General features: G+C 33.5%; 3 protein-coding genes across 8 annotated transcripts; 2 read left to right on the forward strand and 1 right to left on the reverse strand.

Moving 5' to 3' along the window:
* Positions 1 to 2,479: 2,479 nt before the first annotated feature.
* LOC101254199 (uncharacterized) lies at positions 2,480 to 3,733 on the reverse strand. Its single transcript, XM_069296837.1, has 3 exons — positions 3,687 to 3,733; positions 3,513 to 3,551; positions 2,480 to 3,401 (listed from the first exon to the last, which is right to left on the reverse strand). The coding sequence occupies exons 1-3, from the start codon at positions 3,731 to 3,733 to the stop codon at positions 2,480 to 2,482; spliced, it is 1,008 nt and encodes a 335-aa protein (XP_069152938.1).
* A 2,731-nt stretch (positions 3,734 to 6,464) lies between these two features.
* LOC101249911 (syntaxin-81) lies at positions 6,465 to 13,273 on the forward strand. Of its 2 annotated transcripts, none has more exons than XM_004237765.3 (9): positions 6,465 to 6,634; positions 6,890 to 6,987; positions 7,919 to 8,102; positions 8,515 to 8,598; positions 8,723 to 8,827; positions 10,888 to 11,031; positions 11,875 to 12,141; positions 12,255 to 12,386; positions 12,959 to 13,273. In XM_004237765.3, the coding sequence occupies exons 3-9, from the start codon at positions 8,025 to 8,027 to the stop codon at positions 13,100 to 13,102; spliced, it is 954 nt and encodes a 317-aa protein (XP_004237813.2). In that variant the 5' UTR covers positions 6,465 to 6,634; positions 6,890 to 6,987; positions 7,919 to 8,024; the 3' UTR covers positions 13,103 to 13,273. The 2 variants fall into 2 exon arrangements, with proteins under 2 accessions (XP_004237813.2, XP_019069153.2); XM_019213608.3 differs by having other exon boundaries at positions 6,496 to 6,634; positions 8,023 to 8,102.
* An 8,406-nt stretch (positions 13,274 to 21,679) lies between these two features.
* Positions 21,680 to 25,620, forward strand: LOC101250396 (tubby-like F-box protein 5). 5 transcript variants are annotated; one of them, XM_010321808.3, is made up of 6 exons: positions 21,790 to 22,099; positions 22,405 to 22,816; positions 23,290 to 23,666; positions 23,770 to 23,857; positions 24,522 to 24,651; positions 24,777 to 25,620. In XM_010321808.3, exons 3-6 carry the CDS (start codon positions 23,319 to 23,321, stop codon positions 25,411 to 25,413), a joined length of 1,203 nt encoding a protein of 400 aa, XP_010320110.1. In that variant the 5' UTR covers positions 21,790 to 22,099; positions 22,405 to 22,816; positions 23,290 to 23,318; the 3' UTR covers positions 25,414 to 25,620. The 5 variants fall into 5 exon arrangements, with proteins under 5 accessions (XP_004237815.1, XP_025886572.1, XP_010320110.1 ...); XM_069297295.1 differs by having other exon boundaries at positions 23,774 to 23,857; XM_069297294.1 differs by having other exon boundaries at positions 22,405 to 22,524.
* Positions 25,621 to 26,385: the final 765 nt, after the last annotated feature.

Here is a 26,385-nt window from a genome sequence, read left to right on the forward strand (position 1 = left end):
ATTTAAGTAATTTATCCTTAAAAAAATCTATTTCTTATTTTAGCCCAATAACTCAACCTCATTTAAAATAACCTTCCCCATTCTCCCACATCTCCTTTACCACCTCGCCTTAGTCAAACCATTTTTCAAACCTACTTTTTCTCTTTAACTTGGCAATATGGGTTTCGAATATCTCCTAGACCACTGCCTTTTTATCATGCAACAAGTAATATATATGAAGGACTAGTGATACAACAAAAATAGGGTGGAAATCCAAACTAAGCGTGTTCAACTTTCACAGTTACAATGAAAGTAGTCAGTTTGATTTCCAGATAAGTGTCATACGTTTATTCTTGTTCTTTCCAATTCCAGAAGATTCATCAAGTACCAACTATTCTGTTTATTCCTTTACACACTAAAACCACCATGCCTGAGCGCCTGTATATGACTTTTTCATCGTTCCCTTGGCACGAAAGTATACAGGCAACAACGAGGATTGACTCAGGCGATGGGTAAAGGTGATGTGGGAGAATGGGGACGGGTTATTTTAAATGGGGTTGAGTTATTAGGTCAAAATAAGGAATAGAGTTTTCTTAAAAATAAATTCGGGTCAATTTGGGTAAATCCATGTTTTGGACGGCAAGAGGCGACAAGGGCATGCCTTGCCACGCGGCAAGGCGCTTGCCTTTTTGAATAAAGGCGCCAATTAATACCAAAAATTAAAAATATTTAATTGCATATTTTATCCAAAATTTTAATAGTAATAACAAATATTAGCAAATATTCAATTCAAAAATTAATAGTAGATACTAAAAAGTCTAAAACGTTAAAGACCAAATAATTCAAAATACAATAAACTAAAACCTTAAAAGTCTATTCTTCTTCAAAACTATCCAACTCTTGAAGATCAAAATCCTCTACATCATTATATTGCTCTTCATCTTCTTCCTCCACGTATTCTTCATCAATTAGTGTTTGAGTCCTACTTGAAGATGAACTTGTAGATGTATTTCCTACTCATTTGCCCTTGTCAAGTGCTCTTGATCTTGAAGAAAGTCCCCTAAGATGATAGATATTCTCATCCGCTCCAATTGCCGTAGCAACACCACCCCAGGTAAGATCATCATCCTCATATACTAGTTCATCATCTTGATCTTCGGGGCATCCAACTAACCATTCATTTGAATCATCAATGTTATCTAAGCGAATTGGATCAATAAGATCACGAGCATCATAACGACGTTTCAATGTTCTATTGTACTTAATGTACACTAGATCATTGAGATGCGATATTGTTAGCCTATTCGTTTTTTGGAATGAATTTGTGCATAAGTTATTGATATTAGCTAATAGATATTGATAATAATATAATATGGAAATTAGGATATAAATTTTTTACTTACGTGTTCAAACACACTCCAATTTCGCTCACATCCGGATGAGCTACAAGTTAGGCTTAATACTTTCATGGCAAACTTTTACAAGTTTGGTGTTTCAATATCATATAATGACCACCATTCAACTATAATAAAATAAATTTAAAGGTTAGTGACTATAAATAAGTCAAATAATTTAAGTAAGAATGTAAGATCAACCCACTTACCCAGAGACCTTTTGTCTCTAGCTCTTTTAGCCAGACCACAACCAAATAGTCCATCCGCCATTTTGTACCTAGGAAGCTCTGCGACTAGTGAATCTTGTATTGTTGTATCATGCACCAACTTCTCAACAGATGCATTATACTCGGTCACAAAGTCTGTGCTATAGTTCCCTCTTCTTGAGCTTTATAATATAATCCTGGGTTCAAAACATGGTCTGCATCATGCAAAGGCCGATGGAGTTGTTCTGACCACCTTGCATCAATAATTTGAAACACTTTCTCATATTGCTTCTTAACTCCACGAAAATCATGTGCAATAACTTATTTGGCTCTATCCATTGCTTCAAAAATATAACCTATTGGTGATTTTTTTTCCCCATCCACCAAACGAAGCACTTTTGTCAAAGGGCCACAATCGTAAGTGCTCGAACAACATCATTTCAAAAGTGGACAGAAATAACAAGATTGACGACTTCTTTCCCCGAAGTTTCCTTTGCAAATTTACTTGAATTCCATTCGGTTGAGAGGACTAAAGTTCTCAAGTTTTTTCTTTGTATATACATAACTCTCAAAGTTAAGAATGCCGTTGCAAATCTTATCTTGGCCAGTTTCACCAAATTTCTTTCTTTGGTGAATTTTCTCATCAAGTTTAACAACAATGACCTTTGACTAATGTAAGAATGGATTCTGGTGGCCCTCTTAAAAACTATTACAAAAAGATTAGATTTTATTAATTAGTAGCTAATGAATTATTGACTATAAAGAAAGTTAAAGGATAGGTTGATATGAGAGTGATATTACCGAAAGTATATAGCTTAACCTTGAATATGTCACCAAATATCAAGTTGATGGAATGAGCGGCACATGGAGTCCAATAAATGTGTGGGTACGCACCCATCATCATACTTTTCGCCTTAGCATTCTCAATAGCATTATCGGTGACAACTTGTACAATATTTTCCTACCCAATTCTTTCAATAGTTTTTCAAATAACATGTACATTTTGATGGAATCGGTAGATTCATTGCTAGCATCAACAGAACCAAGAAATACACTACCATTTGGAGAATTCACCAAAATATTGATGATCATTTTATTATTTCGTGCCGTCCATTTGTCCATCGTAATGGAACATCCAAACTTTGTCCATTGCACTTTATGCTCATCAACAATTTTTTCTACTTTCTTCACCTCTTTTTTTAGGTGAGTGACTCTAACTTCATGGAATGTAGGACACTTTATTCTGGGGCCATGTTGTCCTACCACCTCAATAAAATTATCAAATGATTTGTGATTGACGCAATTAAAAGGGAGCCCTGCATCATACATCCAAATTGCAAAAGCACTTACCGCACGCTTTCTTAGTATTTTCTTTGTTTCATCAATTCCTCCTCCTTTTTCAAAGCCTCCTTTTTGTGTTGATTTCTGTGAAGAATAGAGATTCAAAGGGCCTTTCGTCACATTCCACGCAATGGATAATGCACTTCCACTAGAACTAGAAGATATCTTTTGAGTTTTGGAGGGAGGCATCATTTCCTTATAATCATCCATTTGATCAAGATAATCAACATCAATAAATTCTTCCGGCTGCCTCATTTGAAAGTTGGGATTATTAGCGATCTTGTTTTGTATATAAGCCCTTACTTCTTCTCTAATCTCCGGGGGAAAAGCGGTACATTGTTTAACATTCTTGAAACCACCCACTAGATGTTGTTTGTGTCGAGTTATTCCACCATTGAAAGTACTCCCACAAAAGTTACAATTACCCGAATCATTCGTTGCTCCTTGAGGGCCATAATTCCATCCAATGTCCCTCTTTTTGCTAGCATCCGCAATTGGTTATTGAATTCAATCAATTCACTGTTTAGAAATAAATAATTAGGAAACTGGAAAGATTTTTTTTTAAAATTTATAGGTAGTCAATAGTCCATACGCAGAAGGCTGAGGCAGTAAGCACTGAAAGCAGTGAATACTAAATAGGAGAAAAACAAAGCAGTCATCAGTCATCACTCATCACTGATGAGTTTGATGACTGATGAAGGAAAAATACAGAACTGAAACAAAAAACTAAAGAAGAAGAACAGAAAAAAAGAGGCATACGATATACCTCAGGTCTTCAGCAGCAGACAACAACAAGCCAGCAACTCGCAGCATCACAGAGTCGCGACGGGAGAAGAGAGTCGCGAGGCAGAAGAGAACGAGGGATAAGAGAGTTGCGAGGGAGAAGAGATTCAGTCGCGAGAGTCACAACAACATATTTCAAAAGTATTAAAAAAAAAACCTAATTTTGACTAATATTGTTAAGTCAAATATTTTTAAAAAATTTAAATAAAAAGGCGACGCCTTTGCTGTCGCCATATGTCGTCTTTCTGATCTCGTCTCGCCTCAGTGATGAAAGGCGAGGAGGACTCGCCTCGCCTCTCACCAAAGGCGATGAGGCGCTCGCTTTTCATATCACTGCGTCAAATGGGGATAAATTTGGTGAAATTAGTAACGGGAGGGGTAAAATTAACTTCATTTTAACAGCGAGGGTAAATTTAAACAATAAATTAAAATTGAGAGGTATTTTTGACCCTTAACCCTATATATAATCGTCAAAGTAGTTTATTAGTTAGAGTTATATATATTATTTAATAGGCAGAATAGTCCGGTGCATCCTCGTACTTGTATCGGATTGTATTATGGACTCTTCTACTTAGTTTTTTGTCATCTGAACCCTTATACTCAACATAACACAATATATTAAATCTTTTTGACCATTGATCATCTTTATGTGACATTAATATGACAAGAGAGTGTAGTCACACGCCTGCAAAGCCAAGTGAACATGATATTTGAAATTTCAACTTTTACTTTTGAGTTATTAAAATTATTATTTTTTAAAAAATAAATTTAAAAAGGAAAAAAACTTCATCTTCTTCTCTACATTACATTCATCTTCTTCCCCACACTACTTTTTTTCCAACCACCCCAACCCCAACCTATTTTTCTTTCTCATCCACACCCTATTGTTATTTATCTTCATTTTTCTTTCACTTCTTTTTTCTTTCCCCCATCGATCCCTATTTTTGTCCTCTTCAATTATCACTTTCCCTCTTTTTTCCCTCCCGTACCTGAATTTCTATCTTTCTGCCTTTCCTTGCTCCTTTTCAACTTCTTTCTTATTTTTTTTTGTTACCCTAAATAAAAATTGAAATTGGGCAAAATTTTTTGAACATAATAAGCAAAGAAAAATCATAAATTAGTGGAGTTGTTGATATCTCTAATAAGTAACTTGACCTCTTTTGGTGGTAAAATTATTCTTGTATTTGTAAGCAATTTAAGGTGTAAATAGTGGTTAACATTGGATTATGAAAAGTTTGGTTAGATCTGGTTGTTAGGTGGCTTGGTTGTTGTTATTGTGGTTGTTAGGTTGTTGTTACTTTGATCTTGCCGGTAAAAATGATGATGACACCGGCAAAAATGGACGCCATCGTCAAAAATAGAGACGACGCAATGACTCCATCGATTTCTCCGGCATTGACGAGATCCTCTACCTTGTTCCGACCAGTTTGTATTGCTATCCATGCCGAAAAATAAAAAATGCTACATTTGATTTTACAAATTGAATTCTAATGGTTTTTACGATGCCGATTTGGTGGTGAAATAGTGAAAATAGGGAGGATTAAAAATGTTAATAATAAATTAAAGTGGCACTAGCGGGGGGAGTGAAGTAGTTTGATGACTTCATCATATTGCTGGATTGTGAAAAAATCAAAGAAGAAAAAAATAGAGATATGGAGATGGTGGAGTTTTGATAGTGATGATGGGTTAGGGAAGGTGGAGGAAAAGTGTACAAAAATAATAATTTTATTTTATTTGATAAAATAAATTTTTTTAAATTTGTCTTTTATTTAATATTTTTACTAATAATTAAAAAATTATTATAAAGAAAATTATGACTTGACATTAATAAATATGACATGGACATGATATAGATATAACATGTCATCTATGTAAGGGAGAGTGAGATACATATATGATCAGAGAAATTTAAAAATCTCATTTTGGTTAAGTGTAGGAGTCCAGATTATAAAAAGTTACGATTCGATACAAGTACGAGGGTCTATCAAACTATTCTGTCTTATTTAATATATAGATAAGTTAGAAAGAAAATTATATATATTTTACATATGCATAATTTAATTATTTATTTATATATTCATTATGCCTAACATCTGTGGTGGAAAAAAGAGTTTTTATTAAAAAGAATTAAAATATAAAGTGAATTAACAAAAAATTTAAAGAGTGACAATTTTCTGAGGTGTCCCTCAACATTCAACATGTGGCTCCATGACTGTCTAGCATATAACTAAATGCAATAGTTTTAGGTACAATTATGTTCATTAATACAGATCAACCATGTCAATTGTATATTTGTGAAATCTGATACAGCAAATACAATATGAGTTTAACTTTTGTCTCATCTTACTCTTAGAGGTGGACTCACCTTTATCAATAGGATAGCACGTGTATTTATTAATTTTTGAAAAATCATGTGTATATATGTATAATTATCTTGAGAAATTAGTAAAAGATTGAGCATAAAGAATTAAATTTAAATCATATCATTTTTTCCTATCATGTAACTGTAAATCGTAATTAAATCGAACTTTTCTTTTTAATAATATTTTTTTGAGTATCTAGGGTAGCTTTTTGTGTTGCCTATTTTAAATTATGTTATAATATTTTAATTTTTTTATAGCCTCCATCAAATTTAATATGAAAATATTTTCTGAAATTAAAAGGGTTAGATTTTGACAAATTTAAGAAATCAAAACTGTGAATTGCACATAATGGACCATTTTTACTGACTGATGGTAAGCTTTAAGAATCAAAACTGTCAACTGCATACTTAAAGAAGCCATCTTGAAATACCTCAAACTTAGGGGACCATTCTTGTAATTTTCTCCTTAAAATTACAGGGGAAGGGAAACAGGATTTGCTCAGAAACCTCACGGCACCACGACTGTGATCTCGCCACCGATGCCGCCGTGAACTACCAGTACTTTGCCGGTAAATCATTTCCACTCTTACCTCTGTTTTAACCCACTTTATCGCCACCATTTAGCCACCTGAAACCACCCTGCCATCACCGCTGAAACAACCAAAACAGCTGCTAAATCCACCACTTGATTCCACCCCTCACGGACCTGAATTATACCAAAACTACCGTTCCTTCCCATTGAAAGAATCCTAATGACGCTCTTCCCATTTTTGCAATTCCGGTGTTGTCTTCTATATCGTTAACTTTCGGGGTTTGGGTTGCAGGTCGCGGTTCAATCTGCCGGCAAGGATTTTCGGTCTGTTTTCAGTTGTTCCGGGCTTGTTTGTCTAATTCGGAATCTGAAGGATTGTTCTAATTTGAGGTCCATTCTCACTCTCCTTCTCATTTTTTTTTCTTTTACTCTTGTTTTCTTTTAGCTTGTGTGTGCTTATAAGTATATCATTTTCCGATTGGAATCTGGTTTCATGCGTATTTGTGAATTGATTTTGATTGATATTTTATGTTAGTTAATCATGAAAGGATAACAAGTGAACTTGGATTTGGATTTGGTAAAAGAGCATGGATGAACCTTGGCTTGATTATTACTGGTGAAATAGGAATGAATCAAAGGAATTGGGCTTGAGATAGGATCAACTGCTGTTATTTCAGTCGTATGGGCTAGTAGTGGTATGATTAGGCCGTCAAGGTAGTAGGAAAAATCTTAGACTTGTTTGGTGGATTATGTGTTTACTACTTTCAAGAATAATTACCTGTTTTCCTGGAAATTCCCCAAATATCAAGGAGAAAACCCTGAGATGTCGAGTGAAGCTTAATTTAGGATAGTATAGGTAGTGTAGGCTTACTATCAGTACTCTTTTTTATTTTGGACTGGAATAACTTTGGACACTGTTCTACACACTGTATGTGATTGTTATTCAGTGAGTTTGTCCAATTGAGTTTCATTTGAATTGATATGAGTCAATGAAGTGATCATGCTAGAATAATGGATCGAGGGGTGCCTCGCATCTTTTCCTCAGTCTACAAAATTCCTTAACAAGAACCGCCATCGCAAATTGGGTTTGGAGCCAAATGTATTTTTCTATAGGAATCTTTCTTTTAAACAGTGACTTGTCACACCAGATTTTGATGCCAACTCCATTTTTATGAGTCCATTTGAAAAATTCAATCTTTTTTCACTTTCATCTTGAAAATCCTTTGATCTTTTAACTACAAATATTTGGTGGAAAAAAGGGGTGTGTAATAATTCCAAGTATTGGTATGAATTGATACTTGCTAATATGATTTTTTTGTAGATTTGTGAGCGGGAGGAAGAATATCTTAGGTTTTCTGCTGGGATATACCATATTACATCATTTGATTGGGAAAAATCTTCTTATTTTTCTCCTGGAATTTGAAGGAATGTCAAAAGTTAGAGACAGAACGGAAGATTTTAAAGATGTTGCACATCGATCAGCATTGTCTTTGGGATATGATGAGGTACATTAACTAGTTCATCACTTTTCTCTATTTTTCATCGAAAGGATTATGTAGCATGTTGTGAAATGTCTTGAAGAATTTTCATGCTCAGATGACCCCTATGGTCCTATGTCTATTACATTGAGTGTGATTGTGCATATAGCTTCAGTAATTTCCTTATGTATCAATTGTTCATATCTTACTGGATTAAATGTTCGGTTTTATAATTAAACTGATCAAGAGTTTTTGTGGTTGCAAATATCTGGCAATTTTGTTTTTCATCACAGATGATTTATAACCCTCTTGTTAGCTGAGAACTATTCCATATAATTAAACTTCAACACTCTCTTTCCCGCTCCTTATTTTTAGCCTATGTCATATTACCATCAGATCTTAGTTTATATGTCCTCTGAACTTAGATCTTTGTTGACAGTCTAAGACTGCTGCCTTATTGGCATCTTTTATCATGCATAAACCTCGGCAAAAGTCAGGATTCACCAGAGCTGCGCTTAAAACGGTATAATTGTCTACACCTAATGCTTATTTTCTTTTGTTATGTTGTTTCTGCTTTAGATTTTGTATCCTTAAGTTCATAAATAATCACAAATTAAAAATCCTTTTCATATTTTTTCATATGTCAGCTAGAGAGTATTGGGACTTTGGAACAATTTTTGATGAAACACAAGAAGGATTATGTTGATCTGCACCGTACAACTGAACAAGAGAGGGATAGCATTGAGCATGAAGTAAGTTTGCATATTTTGATATTGGTTTTCTTTCTTTCCTTGCTGTACCTTTTTTCATTTTTTTTTTTGTGGATTTCAGAAAAGGATAGTTATAGCTAGACTATCTTCCTCTTGCTTCTATGGTTTCTGTACATAGAAAAATTTATTCTTGGTGCATGATGCTCTCTTATCATGATGAAAACAAAAGGGGTGTTTCAGTTTGCAAATAGGATTAGGCCATATCACAAGGGTGAGGTTGGAGTTGCGATTACATATTTGAGAATTGAGATAGTTTTACTATTTTGCCTCTATTAGGTGGTGATTTGCAATTTTTAAATTTAGGAAAATATCAATCATCTTTTAATTTTAAACTAGTTGGGGCGGCTATATGAATCTTATATATCTATTCCGATATCCTGCTATATTTGGATCCATTTTATTTTAATACTTACAAGAAGTATTCTTTCAAGGCAAATTATCATCCATATGGTTCTTTCTCTTATATGCTAACCTCATGATTCTAAGTGTACAACTTACCTTTTAGAACTTTTAATCACATCTTTGAAGTAGTGCTTTCAGAGGTTTATGTAGGACAGGCCCTAATCATCTCAGATAATGTTCTCTTAGGTTATATTCTATGTATTCTACTTACTCTTTCTAAAGATAGAAGAGAAAAATCATATAAAGTTATATACAAATCACTACCCCTTTTTTGCATTTCCCTAATAGAATCATTCAGTAACTTCCACAACAATTGGAATTTGACCTCCTGTGCCTTTGCTACTTGCTCTTTCTATCTGATGTGGTAAATTATAATCTTATCTAATTGTGTATGGCGTGCATCGATCTTAACATCTATATTCATACAACACTCATCTTGTGGACATATTGGCATTTGGGCCCAACAAATACTCCAATATAATGTTATTGGTTTCAATTCGTTCTATAGCACTTACCTTTCTCTTTGTTAATTATCACCTGTATACATCTCTTGTAGCATTCCTTTATTTCAGCCATCAATTTTTCTTTTATGTGATACATTTTCATCTAAATGTCATTTTTTAGAAAATTGGGTCTTTATATCCGAATTGTATGCATTCGGGTACCACAGTTGTGTCCAATCTCACTTCACATGCGTTTTTCTTATGGGGGCTAATGCTGCAGTGCTTGATTTCACTAAGAATTATTCATGCAGTCAATTGGGATGAGAGACAATCTTATGAGAAGGATTTTCCCTTTAGTTTTAGGTATGGGTCTAGTAACAGTAAATTTAACATAATAACACTCGAAGAAAGATTTTTTCTGTTTTTGGTCTGGTTGTCAGGGATGACCAAAGGTAGTGGATTAGGAAAGTGTTTGCTGATCTGCAGTTCCCATTTCATGGAATCATTGTCCCAAACTCCTTCTCCTGGACCTTGAATAAATATTCAGTAGCTCATTGCTGCTTTTGGGTTAGCCCGCATTTGTAATTGCTAAAACCATGAGAGAACTGGGTGAATGATGGAATAAATTAGTCCTGATATACATCTTGAAGATTTTTCTGAAGATCGATCTTGTATATAGTAAATGATCTTGTTTTTATTTAGTTATTTTTTTCAGTTTTATGTAGATTAACTAATATTTAATATTGTATAAAACAATATTAAGTTCAGTCCATGCAATAATGTAAATCCTGGGAAATTACTAAGAATATTATGGATGAAAGCCAATAGAAATTAATTGTTGGTTACAGTACTCTAACTCCAAGTTTGACTATTAACTATGACCTACGGAATTGGCACTTCAGCACCAAGGTGCTGTGTTTGATTTATTTTCCTGCTGTTTGCTATAATCAATTTTTTTATGAGAAGTTGAAAATTACGTCTTTGTTAAATTACCCTTGAAATGTTTGATAAAATCGCATCTTGTTTTCCTTCTTTGTCAAGTTTGATGTCCTTGTTCACTTTTGAGTCTGGAGAAAGAGATCCTTATCCACCTTTGTGGTTGACTTCTTCTTGTGTAGCTTTGTTTTGAATGCTAATGCACTTAATTGAGATTGTAAAGTTAGAGTTAAAAAAACTTACTAACGCAACTTTCTGCAGGTTACTATTTTTGTAAAATCATGCAAAGAGCAGATAGATGTTCTCAGAAATAGTATAAACGAGGAAGATGCAAATTCAAAGGGATGGCTTGGTTTGAAGGGTGACAATTTGAATGCTGATACTATAGCACACAAGCATGGAGTGGTATGGTTGCTACTTGCAATATAGTGATTAAATATTCTCATTATTTGATTAGGACTGCTTCCTGACCTCTTCCCACTTTCCGCTGGTATTTGGAATTTTTGAAGTAACTTTATCGATACTGTTGAATTAAAGATATTCTAGTGCAATTTTCTACAATCAGCAGAACACTGTCGTAATTGTAATATCATATTTATTTTGTCTCCAATTTTCTGCTGGGGTTTCGTAGTTTCTACGAATAACCTCTTTTGAAATAGAGAAATTATGTAAATATCTCTGATGTTAGCAGCATTACTTCGAAATGTTGTCTTCATTATGATACAATTTGTGAAGTATCCATGTTCCTATTTAAATTTGGATCTCTTACCGCCTCAGATTTTCTTTCCCAGAATTTTGTTTCTTAGAAAGTAGATGCGTTGTGTGGTTGTTCTGTGATTTGCATTACATATCGCTTAGTTGTATTGCCATACTCCTGCAACTGCATATGGAGTAATAGAAATCACTAGATTGTTGTGATTGTTAGTACCTGTTGATGACGTAAATATAGTTTTTCAACCTAAGCGATGGTCTGTAATCAGATGAAAGTAGGTCTAAAGCTGTTTCTCTTACTTGTTTTCAAATTGCCTCTTGTGTACGCTGAGAGTGAGGCTGAGGATGTAGAAGGAAAAAAAAAGATCTTTTGGAATAGAGAGCCAATGCATTGAAAAGCATATTTGTTCTGGTTTATCATGAGATCCACAGTAGGTGAAATCCTTTAGTAGTATACACCTAATGGTGCACTGCTGTGCTTTTCATTCTTGGGGTGTGGATGCATAACCATATTCATTGTTTGCTTTTATACTGCAGGTTTTGATTTTAAGTGAAAAGCTTCACTCTGTCTCATCACAATTTGACCAATTGCGGGCAATACGGTTTCAAGATGCTATTAACCGAGTGACACCAAGAAGGAAACGTAAGAACACTACCAAATCAAATGCTGCAGAGATCTCTGTTTCTAGTAATTTGGACCCCAACATGAAAAGGGACTCTGAGGGTCTCGGGGACCCCGATACACAAGCAGCGCCTATAAGAGTCCAAGAACAACTTTTGGATGATGAAACACGTGCCCTACAGGTAAGTGGGAAGTTTGCTGATAGAGGATTTAATTCTGCCAGATAAGCATTCTTAAAGCTAAAATCACATATACTTCGTTCCTGTAACCTACTATGATCACTCGAATGGTGCAGGTAGAGCTGAACAGTCTCCTGGATTCTGTTCAAGAAACAGAAACAAAGATGGTGGAAATGTCTGCGTTAAACCATCTCATGTCTACTCATGTTTTGCAACAGGCCCAACAGATAGAGCTTTTATATGAGCAGGTTAGTGGTGTTGTTGCTTTTTTACTTTCTAGTTGGATTGAGCTTTTATCTTGTTAAACATGCCTAGAAAATCATTTTCTCTCACATTGTTCAACTAATTTAGACAATCTCTGCATTTTCTCTATCAACTTCGCCATTTGTAACCATTTACTAGTTAGAACTAACAAACATCACAAATCACAGATCTACTTCTTTTATTCCATGTCTAATCTTTATGCTGTTAATACTTTAATTTGTTCATTAAGCATTCTAAATCCCCCTTTGTCAACTGAGCTTAACAATTGTCCGCAATAGAATACATGCATGACAAGAAAGAAGAAAGAAAGATTAGAAAATAATGCAACAATGGAATACATGTTTGTAGATGATCAACCAGGCTACATGATTCTTTGAAGTGCACTGAACAGAGCAGATTATGTCATTATAAATTGTATCCTGGTCTGTTAACAAATTAATCTTCTAGTATGGATTTTGATAACTGTATACTTCTCAAAAGTTCTGGATGAAGTCTATGCCTTTGGTAATTAACGTTTGAGTTTCAGTTGGTGTGAATTTATGGTTTTTCATTTCAGGCAGTTGAAGCTACCCAAAATGTGGAACTTGGCAACAAAGAACTGTCGCAAGCCATTCAACGGAACAGCAGCAGCAGAACTTTTCTTTTGCTCTTTCTATTTGTACTTACATTTTCAATCCTCTTCCTCGATTGGTATAGTTAATTTTAGGGATTTTCACGCTATTTTTGGTTTTACGAGAGTATAGTGTCCAACTAAAGTTGAGTAACTTTACTAGAAATTTCGAGGCAATTATCTGTTGTATTTATTTGTACTGTTATCATTGTTACTTGCCCATGCCACCAGATACCAATATTGAACTGAACTTTGATTCAACATGGCTTTTGGTGTAGTTTTGATGAGATCGATTCAACTTGGGCCTCTACAATAACAGAATTTTCAAGTAATTTAACTTGTAATTGCATATAATATAATTCAAATAACTAAGAAGTAAGATATACTCCCTTACTTTTGAGTTTACGTTGTGTGCAAAGAATTTGACCAGGAATTAAGATCTTTCGTCTACTTCTAAAATGAATAGATGAAGATGGTTTTTTGAACTCATAAGCTTTGAATTAAAGTTAAAGGACTCATTGAGCCTTTCAAATTTGTTTCCACACCATTATAATTTCATAGAGTGATACAAATAAGCTTACACTAGATGAATAAAAAATGTGACTAGGTAGTGCCTGCCTTCATTTTATTCCAAAAATGGTTGTACAGTTTTGTTCTATTTTGCTTCATGAACCAAAAACAAAATGCTTGGGACTTGAGATTTATCTAATATTAATGTAGTTTCTTGTTATTTGAAATGTAAGTTTGGTATGGTATGAATGAAAACTTGAAAAATGTTTCATATTTGGTTGGCCTAAATGTTTTCCTAATCAAAATCATTTTGATCAAATTTAATGAAAACATCCAAAATAAATAAATAATTAAATTACTCTAGCTCTTGTACCTGTTTAGACTAGATCCATGAAAGTTGTTTAAATTACTTTATAAGTCTTTTAACTCGAAATTGTTTTAAATGTTTTTAATCAAGAAATCCGGTATTACATTATTCTTTATATTCAAATTTTTCCTTGTTTTAAATTGTTGGGATATGAGAGTTCTCCTACTTAGTGGTAATATGTAAGTGTCTGCACAACCTGATCTTGACGACTAGTGCAACAGTTTGTGTAACTGGAGCTGCTGGATTCATTGGTTCTTGGCTTGTCACGAGACTTCTTGAAAGTGGCTATAACGTTCATGCTACTGTTCGTAATCTTGGTACTAACAAATTTTCCGCTTATACGGTGTTGTGGGGAGAGATAATTAATTTAAAATTTCCTCTACTTATTTTTTTCAATTTCTATCAAAAAAGTCAAAATTTTCATCATTTTTAAGAATATGTTTTTCTAGAAAAAATATTTTGAACAACCAAACATACAAAAATGAGAAAATACTTCTTAGAAAAATGTTTTCCTCCATTACCAAACACAATAACACATCCTTTTATACTGATAATTTATAATAAAATTTTGAATTGTCAATTAGTAATCAACCTTAAAGATAGTTATATCTAGATTGTTTATAAAAAGTGAGATTAATAACGTGAGGAGACATGCACATTAAGATGCACTAATTGTGTATAAGTTACTTGCACTGCGAATACATATAGATTAAAATGATTTACGACTGACACGTAAACTAATCTTAGTTAACCCATGAATTAATTGTTCACCAATTGTAGAAAATAATAAGAAGGTGCAACATTTTTTGGAGTTACCAAAAGCTGATCCAAATTTAACTCTATGGAAAGCAGACTTAAGGAAGATGGAAGCTTTGATGAAGCCATAAAAGGGTGTGAAGGAGTATTTCATGTGGCCACTCCCATGGATTTTGAATCCAACGAGCTTGAGGTAGTGTGTTCATCTTATTTAAAAATTTAAATTATTTAATAAAATTTATTTTTAGTTAACGAGATTAATATATATGACAGAATTAATGAAGTAATAAAACCAAAGGCGAGGGGAATATTAAGCATCATAGAATCATGTGTTGAAGCAAAAACAGTGAAGAGGCTAATATTCACTTCTTCTGTTGGACAACAACAACAATAACAAAAACTTATCTATGATGACAACAAGAAGTGGATTTTATATATGCTTACAAGATGACGGGATGGGTAATTTCCTTTTACGTTTAAAATTTAAGCTATATATATCAATAATAATGATATACGTTTGTTGATGTGTTAGATTGATTATTTTCACAAATCAAGCACATAATTTTTTTTCTCCTCGTAATGGATAGTGGTTAGACTCTAATTCATAACTTTATCAACTTGTGTATATATAGAAGTGTGTAACTATTTTGCGTCGAATATATATAAGGTATGTTAAAAGTTTAAAAAGATAAGATTCATAAATAAGATTCATTGATATTATTAAAGTGTATTATGACCATCTCATCAATATATAAGTTTAAGCTTTCATTAAATTTGATGTTCACTTATTCAATATGGTATTAGAAGATTCGAAAGATAATGAAATTGAGTCTCGCCATCATCCATAAAAAAGAACCCTACCTCATCGCAAAATGTGAAGCTAACGTGAATACCATGAGCGTAATTGAGATATAAAGTAAAAAAAAATGTACTCTTTCTAACAAGTACTTTTAGATGAAACGCTTGTATTTCAATACATATTATAAAATTTCTTTACATTATAAAATGTACTAAGCTCAACATAGTAGAAATCTTCATAGAAATACCTAGTCAGATCAATATTATTTATTTTTCCTAATTGATATACATATGTTGTATCTTTTGTTCAAGTAATTGGATAATTGATTATTTAGATTAAATTTTCAAATTTAAATATTTTGGATAATCCTTTTTTCCACTATCACACGAATATTGTTAGTTTAATATCTTTTATAATATTAAACCTAAATACAGGTCATCATTCGACCATGTTAAATTGTTTTAGTACTAATCATAATTGTCATCTTTTTTTTTTTCAAATGCCATAAATTAAATAAGTATCATTGTGCCTTTTCCAGCGTATTTTCCATTTTCATTCCCATATTTGAATTTTCTTTATTGATTATACAAATTGACCCACCACCCACCCACGCGGGAAGAAGGAAAAAAATAAAAATAACTAATAATAAAAAGATGAACAAATAAATAAAATAACATCGTCTGTTAGGACCACTATCCACTAATTAACAAAATTATATTGACCATTGCCATCCATGATGCTAGGAAAAGTCACGCCTAATATCTATTTTTATTATTATCAATATAATTTATATGACATCTTTTTTTATCCTAAAAATATTTAACATTATTTTGTGTTCATATAAATATTATGCGGTTTTTAAAAGAATTTAATTTGTTAAAGTATTCACAGTTAAACCTTGATATTATGTTTCCCCTCTTTTTGACCATTGTTTAAATATTTTCTGTTACAAATTTATTGAATGAGTGGATAGTCCATAAGGTTGGTACATGAACAACCATTCATATTCACTAGGTTACATGAACCTTTTTGGATAAGAATGTATCTATTTATTATGATACTTAATATGGTGACATTTGGAGTGATTTCTCAGTCTATATCTTATAATGAGACTTACATACACTTGAATAAGAAGAAAGTCTTATCTTCCATCTTACTTCTCTTGTCTTCATCTCTTTATATTTATATTGTCATGAGCTTAATTTTATAACACGTTATCAGCACGAGTCTCTATCCAATTGAGAGTGCGTTCTTGTTTTTCTTTAGCTCATATTTTGGTTGATCTCGTTACGAAGATCAAAGTATTATATGCATAAAATCAGGTATGTATTTTCTAGAATATTTTATGATTTAGAATAAAAATAATATTCAGTCATTAACAATTATCAAGAACCGAAGACATATACTACTATTGGTTGAATATAACATGCTATACAAAACTTCTTAAATAGAAGAAGGTATAAAATTTTAATAGCATGAGTTTGAATGTTATTTTGATTGTTTTGAAAGACTGAAAGGGTGAGTCATGTTGTACTTCGGTTTATTATACCGTTGTTAAGGGTAAGACGATGGATTCAAGTTTCATCGCACCAAAAGGGTAAGACATCAGGTTAAAGTCCGGATGCACCATAATAAAAATATTTGAGGATAAGACGATAGATTCAAGTTCTATCGCACCAAAAGGGTAAGACATCAATTTGAGTTTTGATGCACCGTGATTGGGTTCAAGTCCCATAGAATTATGGCATAACACGCCTTATATGGATAAGACATTGAGTTTGAGTCAATGCACCATAGTGATGATATAATGATGACTAAGACTTTGATGAAAAGTCTTGAAATTCGTCCTACTGAATTTGCTCCATTCCTTGAAAAGAATGTGGTAGCAACATATGATAATTTTAAAATCGCATGTTCACTTGCTCCGTTCAATCATATGAATGTGGTAGCAGTAAATAGTTAGTCTGAAAGATGACAAATGATTAACAATATGAAAAAGAGCATGAAGGGACGGAATTATAATAGTCATTATTGTGGTAATTATAAAAGGAAGAACACTATGGGTTTTCCAAATAGTCCTTCGAAATGTGAAGGCAGTTTTCATTATCAAAATGGTATGAAAGGACATTGGACTTGTGAATGTTGTCGACCCAATAATTTGACAAGTTTATAAATCCTCTATCATGATATACAAGAAAATAAAGTGATGGTACACTTAATCTTTCAAAGTGATATTGAGGTGTGTCATGGAAATATGATGAATTTTAAAGCCATGACAATGTGCTTATAATGCAAATTTATGAAATACAAATAAATAATTAGTCCATTCCTTGAAGAGAGTGTGACTTGTGATGAGTATGGTGAATGCTCGACCATTCTATAAGAGAATGGGTCCAGATATGATAAAATCATTATGGGTTGGATATATGTCACAACTCACCTCTATGGAAGGTTTGAGAAAAAATGATACATGTCACTTCTCATCTCTACGGGAGATTTGAGAGGAAATAAATTTTATTTGGCAGAAATGGCTAATTGTATTGTACGTTTTATACGTCACTATGGTATAAACTACCGAAAGGGCAAAAGAAAAAAATAGTTCTTGCCTATAAGGATTGTGGTCATTATTGTGTGGCAATACAAATTTGTCATTGGTTGTGTACCTATGGTACAACAAAAGTAAAGCAAGAAAGACGTCTTGCTCGTAATGATTTTGACCATGACAATAATAATATAATTTCCTCCTTGAAGGAGATGCTCACCATAGGGATGGTGTCATGCAATATGTAATAGTACATAAAATTAATTGCAAGCTCTAACGAGTTGTGCTATTATCAGAGGAATAATATTGGGGTTGTAGTAAGTCTAAAAAGAAACTTTTTAAGTTTCGGATGAATGAAAATAAATATTGAGACTATAAATCACTACAACCGAAGAGGATTATAATGTTTATGTAAAAGATTACCCCACTTTTCCTCCTGTTTGTTCCATACAAACATGTACATGCTGATGAAATCACATGTAAAAGTAAATTATAAGTGTACTAAAATAAAGATCAGTTGGCATGACTGGTTGACCATTCCGATTAAATGTGATGCAAACGTGATTGAGAATTCAGGTGATTTATATGATGAAGAAATAAAGATTCTTCAAGAATTCTCTTGTGTTGCTTGTTCTCCTGATAAAGTGATCATTGTACCAGGTAAGGTTAGGACTGTAATCCCCTAAAATTTTTGGAACATATAAAAGGGTGAATATGGGCCCGTTCACCTGTCATGTGGATCATTTGCAACTATATGATTAATGCATCTATGTAATGGTCACATGTATTTTGTTGTCAACTTACAAATTGGTTTTTGTAAGGTTGTTTGCTCGAATTGTTAAAATTAAGAGCACAGTTCCAAACTATGAAATTATATTGATAATGCTGGTTGAGTTAGCAGAAATTGCATGCCTCAAATTATAGCTAAATCATGGTTATGAGAACAAAACTCCCAAATAAGATTTGGTATGAGATAATTTTATTTAACATGTAGCAACACATGTATGCATCAAACCAACAAGGTTTCCCCATTAAAATTGGTTCAGGGTCAGGAACCATATAATTTTTATCTAAATTGTTGAATGTGCGGTCATGATTTTAATTGCTCCACCACGCACAAAGATGAACTTCCAAATAAGGTTGGAATGAATGTTAGATTTTCTAACATTAGGGGGAGAGATGATTGACAGCTGAAAATTATGTGTGAGGTTAATTATGAATTATCTAGATCCTCGTTAAATAAATATGTGAACTTAAAGTTCAAGGGATAATTCAGTTGCATAATGTTGCAAATCAGTTGCCAGATGAATGCACTGACCTTTTGATATAAGTCAGCTGCAAATGCTCCAATGTGAAGTCCTTGAAGGACAGAGTCTATGATACGCCGAAAGCGTAATAGACCAATTGATTCCAAATATAAAATTCCTTAAAGAAAGAAGGAGCAAATGATCAATATGGTCATGATAATGAGGCAAGTGCTATAAAAGAGCACATTGACATAACACTTCATAAAATCTTGAAAAAGGTTCAGGTACCTGAAATAATAAAAAATGAAGAGATCTCGATAAGTTATGTCTTGTTGGAATCGATATCAAATAACCGTCAACGGTATCTTTGATATGAGGTAGCGCTCAATGATATAAATTGTGACGAGGATCTTGAATTCAAATCTGTCATATAGTGTGGACAGATAAATGGTTGGCCAAGTAAAATGCATAATTCAAGTATATTTTGTTTCACTTAGAAAAGTGACATTTTGGACTGGTAGTCCATAAATCAAGGTATAATGTCAGTGGGGTACAAATAAATAATTATGCGATAGTATAACCGTAATATATCAAATACGGTTTGTGCCTTGGGGCATAAAGATTTATCACAAAAATCCTGACATTATTGGAGATGTTTTATCTTTTGGTGGATGCAATGAGGTTTGTTTTGATCTGGTGAAATATGAAAACTTGAATGCATGTAATGAATAATTGTAATGTCTAGCTAGACAATGAAGGTTATATGAAAATCCTTGAAACAATCGAGGTGTCTGAAGCAAATAAGAGTTTGAAAGAAACTTTTTCAATAAAGCTTCAAGAATCCTTATATGGATTGAAATAGTCAAGAAAGAAAAAGGGTACAAAAGAATGACCTAATAGTCCTTGTATTTTTATGAAAAGGTCTTGGTAAGACAAATTTTGACCTACAGATTGATAATTTGACAAATGAAATATTTGTCTAACAGTGCACATACACTGAAAAGTTTTGATGCAATTTTATATGGATAAATCGCATTCATTGAGTACCCCAATGATTATGAGATCATTTGACATAAATGATGATTCAGTTTGATCTCAAAAGAAGGATGATGAGTTTCTTGGTGATGAAACTCTATCTTGGTGCAATCAGGGCACTAGTGTATCTTACTAACAATATTTGACTAGATATTTGTTTTGCAGTAAATTTACTGGCAAGATTCAGTTTCTCCCCGATAAAAGGACATTGAAATGGTGTTGAACACATGATTGAATATCCTCGAAGGACCATAGTTATGGGCTTATTCTATTCTGAGGAATCCAAGACAAAATTGATTGGTTACGCAGATGCAGAATATTTATCTGATCTGCATAAAGTTCTATCTCAATCACGCTATGTGTTTACATGTGGAGGCACAATAATATCCTGGGAATCAATGAAGCAAATATTGCTCTGCAGAAATAAAAGTCCTCCATGAAGCAAGTCAAAAGTGCGTCTGGTTGAGATAAATGACACACCATATTCAAGAAATGTGTGGTTTTTCTTTAAAAAAAGAATATACCAACCACAATGTACGAAGATTGGAGACATCATCACAAGAAATTAAGTGATGTTTTAATCAGGGGGAGTACAATACGCGTTGCACTCTTTTTCCCTTGATCGAGGTTTTTTCCCACTGGGTTTTCCTGGCAAGGTTTTTAATGAGGCAACAAATGGTGCGTATCAAAAGATATGTCTACTCTTTTTCCTTCACTAGAATTTTTTCCCACAGGGTTTTTCCTAGTAAGGTTTTAACGAGGCACATTATCTATGGACATCCAAGGGGGAGTGTTATAAATTCATTGAATGAGTGGATAGTCCATAAGGTTGGTACATGAACAACCATTCATATTCACTAGGTTACATGAACTTTTTTGGATAAGAATGTATCTATTTATTATGATACTTAATATGGTGACATTTGGAGTGATTTCTCACTCTATAAATAGGGTTGTTCATTCACTATTGTAAGATAGACAAAAATGAGACTTACATACACTTGAATAAGAAGAAAGTCTTATCTTCCATCTTACTTCTCTTGTCTTCATCTCTTTATATTTATATTGTCATGAGCTTGATTTTATAACAATCCCGTCATTAACTAATATTCTGTTTTATAAGTTTAATCTAATTTATATATTATATTATATTAGAGATAAAGTGAAGAAATATCAATATAATAGTAATTAAAAATTAGTATTAATTAGATATATTAAACATCATAATAAACTTTTAAATATAATTTGGATGTCAAAAAAGTAGTATAAATTTATTTTACGACTTTCATAAAAGAAATGAATATTAAAGAAATTAAAATGAAAGAAGTGATGAAAAAAAGTTTAAAATATTTTTAAATCACGTGAAATTGAATAAAAATACTCTTTAATAAATATTTTTGAGTGGATCAACATCCACATTAATTTTTTCTAAATATTAGTAATAAATTAAATTTAAAGAAAATAATAGCGAGGGGGTTCCTACTCCCAAGGTCTAAAATCTAGTAAGCTTTGCGTAAACGTGAAGGAAAAAACAATTGGTGGAAATACAAATACCTAAAAAAATAAAATTGGTTGAAGGAACCTGCGATACATTGAAAATCTGATTCTTTTTTCTCTCTCTTCAACTTGGTGCGGCGGCGGCGAAGGATACGGCGTAGTTGGTGGTGCTACTGGTGGTTGCCGGTTATGTAGCGACTCTTATTAAGGGAAAAATCTAATGTTTACCCACCAGATTTTCGCCGGAGAAGATGGCGGAGTTAGCTGTGTTGATTGATCTGATTCTACCGTTTTTTTGAAGCAAATATTGTATTTGTTCATACCCAAATTTCAGGTTTATTTCTTCTCTTTCATCTTTTTTTAGACCCATTTTTTGGTTTTTATTTTGGGGGTTTTCCCTGTTTTTTCTATGATTTTTCTCTCTTCAGATTTACAAGTTCCCATTTCTAGCAAACATTTATGTTTAATTTATTCTAATTTTGAACCAATCTATTTTGGGGTTTTCTTGTTTTTCTAGATTTAGAATTTCTTATTTTTTTCTCCATCTATTTTCTTTTCATGTCAAAAAACCGAGCTCTATCTTTCTATTCCTTTTTGGTATTAATTTGCCTTTTTCTGAGACGAGTATGTTAATTGCAGGTGTATTTTTGTTGCTCAATTTTGGAGCTGACAATTGATTTCTAATGAAGTTATGTTATTTAAAAATATATTCTTGAGCTGTGCTAGAAATTGTGTAAATATCAAAATGTCTTTATGAAGGTGGGTGTTCTAAGTTGTGGATGTATTGTTGTTGCTTAAATTTTGGAATGGGATAGCGGGTTCCTGAAAAAAGTTCTCATTTTGCAAATATCTATGTTTAGTTTCATCTTTAATGTAATGAGTTGGACTCGAATGGTGCGAAATGGTTGCGGAGGATTCATTTAGCCGGCCTTGACTTTGTTTGGAATTAAGGCGTAATGGATGATGGAGTGACACAATATTATACATCTCTAGCTTATGAGGGCATGACTCTAAATAGGAAGATTTGGAGGTCGAGTATTAGGACAGGAAGGTAATAGGTTGCTGAGCATTGCAGTATTAGTTAGTATACTTGTACTATATTATTCTCCTAATTTTCACTAATATCTGTTGTTTTGTTTGTTCTGTTTGTCTTGCTATTTTGCTGCTGATTTGTTTTTCTTTCTGTCATGCTTTGATTACAATTTTTGAGCTGAGGATCTATTGGAAACAACTTCTCTACCCCACAAAGGTAGGGGTAAGGTTTGCGTATATTCTAGCCTCCCTAGACCTACTTGTGGGATTACATTGTGTATGTTGTTGTTTGCTATTGATGATTGATTGGCACAGACTAAATTATGTAGTGTTAGATCTGCTTTTAAAAAACAGATTATGTAGTCACAAAAAATGGAAAATTCTTGAAAGTTCTTTTTCATAGACAGAAATTTGATCTTTGAACTATGGCTCTTCGTATTTACTTTCATATGTTCTTTAAATTCTTCCAAATTCCTTGCCATCTCATTGTAGGAAAGGTCTTGTTGATTTGATCAATAGAGATGTCATTCAAGAGCATTGTCCGCGAGCTGAAGGAAATGAAAAATGGGATAGGGTTATCAAGGAGAGGAGAAGTAGAAGGAAGGCACTGGCGCAACAGAACTCGGTCACATATAGCTCCTGATGTGGTTCCTTTTGATCCCAATCAACAAGGGCAATGGGCAAATATACCACCGGAACTGCTTTTGGATATTGTCCACAGGGTTGAAGAGAGTGAGACATCATTTCCTGCTCGGACAGCAGTAGTCTATTGTGCATCTGTTTGCAAGTCATGGAGGGAAGTTACGAAAGAGATTGTCAAGACTCCTGAAGAATGTGGTAGGCTTACATTCCCCATTTCACTAAAGCAGGTATTCTCCTTTATCTGTTTGATTATTATCTTATACTTTGTTATCACCAATAAAGAAGAAACAACTGAGAGACAACTGTTTTTCCCTTTGTGCTTTGGACCAGCCAGGTCCCCGTGAATCCCCAATTCATTGCTTTATCAAACGGGACAGAGCTAATTCGGTTTTTCGTCTCTACTTTGGTTTGACTCCATGTAAGTCACTCTTTTCTGCTGACGCTGCTCCTTTTCTTCTCGACACTTGAATTTGTTCATATAAAATTGTTGTGCACCTTGGAATCAGCTTTAAGATGTATATTACATATTTGATCATGAGTGAAGTTCATTTTCTAAATTTATACGTTTCTTTTCATCCTTTGACACTTCCAATTATAGAATGAAATTGATTTTTCACATTATGTTTCGTTTGGTATCAACTTCAAGATCTACCTTGTTTATTTGGTTTGATGCCGCACCTGTGTCGAATTCTCCAAAAATACACTACTTTTGGAGAATCTGACACACTTGCTGACATTTTAGAGTCAGAGCAACATAGCTTCAAGTTATATATACTGGACCACACCGGAACTGCAAAACTTTGTATTGCTTCTTAGTTTTGTGGTTTAGAAGGGGAGTCTTGGCTTAATGGATAAAGTTTCTTCCATGTGATCAGGAGGTCACTAGTTCGAGCTGTCGAAACAGTCTCTTGCAAAAACGCAAGTTAAGACTGCGTATAATAGACCCTTGTGGTCCGGCGCTTCACCCGAACCTCGCACATAGTGATAGCTTAGAGCACTGGGCGTGCCCCATTTTTTTAAGGTGTTGTAGTTCAATCTTTTGGCACTGAAAAGTACAAATCTGATTTGCTACCTCATGACAGCTGAGGATATGAGTGATAAACTATTGCTGGCTGCCAAAAGGATCAGAAGGGCAACAAGCACAGACTTCGTAATTTCATTGGTTTCAGATGATTTTTCTCGAGCTAGCAGTACATATGTCGGCAAACTGAGGCAAGTTCCCGTGAACTACTTATTTTTCTATAGCTAAACCATCATTAATGTCCTTTGTGATGTCAAAAAATGGGAAGGTTCTATTACCTTACATTCTGTTCAATAACTTTATAAACTTTGATCAGATCCAACTTTCTTGGAACCAAGTTCACCATATATGATAGCCAACCTCCAAGTGATGCAGCGATTCAACATCGTGGTAGACTTAGTCGACGTTTCAGTGCTAAGCAAGTATCCCCAACAGTATCTGCATGCAATTACAGTATAGCCACCATTTCCTATGAACTCAATGTTCTCCGTACAAGGGGACCTAGGAGAATGCATTGCGCCATGCATTCCATCCCTTTCTCCTCTATCCAAGAGGGAGGCAGTGCTCCAACGCCTACATCATTCCCACAATCTTTTGATGAGAGGCCCTCTAAAGCCAAGGAGCCAGCTGTAAATATCAGCTCATCAGTGTCTGGGCCTTCTCGAGAGCCACTTGTGCTTAAAAACAAGGCCCCTCGATGGCACGAACAATTGCAGTGCTGGTGCCTAAATTTCAAAGGCCGCGTGACAGTGGCATCCGTGAAAAACTTTCAGCTTGCGGCAGCAGTTGATCCATCTCACAATATACCAGCTGCAGTACAAGAAACTACAATTTTACAATTTGGGAAAATTGGAAAAGACATCTTCACCATGGATTACTGCTACCCGCTCTCCGCCTTCCAAGCTTTTGCAATCTGCTTGAGCAGCTTCGACACGAAACCAGCGTGTGAATGATTTCGTGCTCAGATTGTAAATTCTTGATGTTTTTCTAACATCAGGTTGCTGCATAATGTTATGAATTAATGTTTAGTCAATCTGAGAAGTTCTAAATGGAAGGCAATATTTATCAATGAGAATATCAGTATGTAACTAACATTAACTGTTGCTAAGATAGTTTGTAAGTTCTATAATTCAATACTAAATATCTATTTAGATGGGAAATGATCTAAATTCAGGTCAAACCACTCAACATCGGAGTGGGTTGATCCGGGAAGAGATCCAAATAAGTAGAATAGAAGTTGACCATAAGGACATATTTTTTTCTAAAATGATATAATTTTTTCTAAAATGATAGATACTATATTCTCGAGTTAATATCTCAGATGGTCACTCAACTATGCACTTTTCTCTCAGAAAGTCACTCAACTTTCAATTTTCACTCAAAAGTCACTCAACTATGCAATTCTTTCTCAGAAAGTCACTCAACTTTCAATTTTCACTCAAAAGTCATTCAACTATGCAATTCTTTCTCAGAAAGTCACTCAACTTTCAATTTTCACTCAAAAGTCACTCAACTATTGCTTTCTTTCAGAAAGTCACTCAACTTTCAATTTTCACTCAAAAGTCACTCAACTATTGTTTTCTTTCTCAGAAAGTCACTCAATCTATTAAATTATTTTTTAATTAAAAATTGTTGATATTAATTATTTATATAACAAATCAAAAAAATTTTAAAAATAAATTTAACTATTTAGTGATCCATCCACCTAACCCGACCCATTAAAAAATATGATATGACCCATTTTATTTTGTATTTAATCCTAAATTAATCCCTCTCTTTAAACCTTGAATTAGGATTAAATACAAAATAAAATGGGTCATATCATATTTTTTAATGGGTCGGGTTAGGTGGATGGATCACTAAATAGTTAAATTTATTTTTAAAATTTTTTTGATTTGTTATATAAATAATTAATATCAATAAAT

This window comes from Solanum lycopersicum, chromosome 4 (assembly GCF_036512215.1).
Source record: "Solanum lycopersicum chromosome 4, SLM_r2.1".
Classification (NCBI taxonomy): domain Eukaryota; kingdom Viridiplantae; phylum Streptophyta; class Magnoliopsida; order Solanales; family Solanaceae; genus Solanum; species Solanum lycopersicum.

Bases quoted from the DNA above. Each gene is read 5' to 3' on its own strand.
- LOC101254199 (XM_069296837.1), bottom strand. From the start codon at position 3,733: ATGCTGCGAGTTGCTGGCTTGTTGTTGTCTGCTGCTGAAGACCTGAG. The intron at 3,552-3,686 runs GTATATCGTATG...TCTCCTATTTAG, and splicing joins TCTGCTGCTGAAGACCTGAG to TATTCACTGCTTTCAGTGCT. The intron at 3,402-3,512 runs GTATGGACTATT...TGCGGATGCTAG, and splicing joins TTACTGCCTCAGCCTTCTGC to CAAAAAGAGGGACATTGGAT.
- LOC101249911 (XM_004237765.3), top strand. From the start codon at position 8,025: ATGTCAAAAGTTAGAGACAGAACGGAAGATTTTAAAGATGTTGCACAT. The intron at 8,599-8,722 runs GTATAATTGTCT...TTCATATGTCAG, and splicing joins CCAGAGCTGCGCTTAAAACG to CTAGAGAGTATTGGGACTTT. The intron at 12,387-12,958 runs GTTAGTGGTGTT...TTTTCATTTCAG, and splicing joins TAGAGCTTTTATATGAGCAG to GCAGTTGAAGCTACCCAAAA.
- LOC101250396 (XM_004237767.4), top strand. From the start codon at position 23,319: ATGTCATTCAAGAGCATTGTCCGCGAGCTGAAGGAAATGAAAAATGGG. The intron at 23,858-24,521 runs GTAAGTCACTCT...ACCTCATGACAG, and splicing joins CTACTTTGGTTTGACTCCAT to CTGAGGATATGAGTGATAAA. The intron at 24,652-24,776 runs GCAAGTTCCCGT...AACTTTGATCAG, and splicing joins ACATATGTCGGCAAACTGAG to ATCCAACTTTCTTGGAACCA.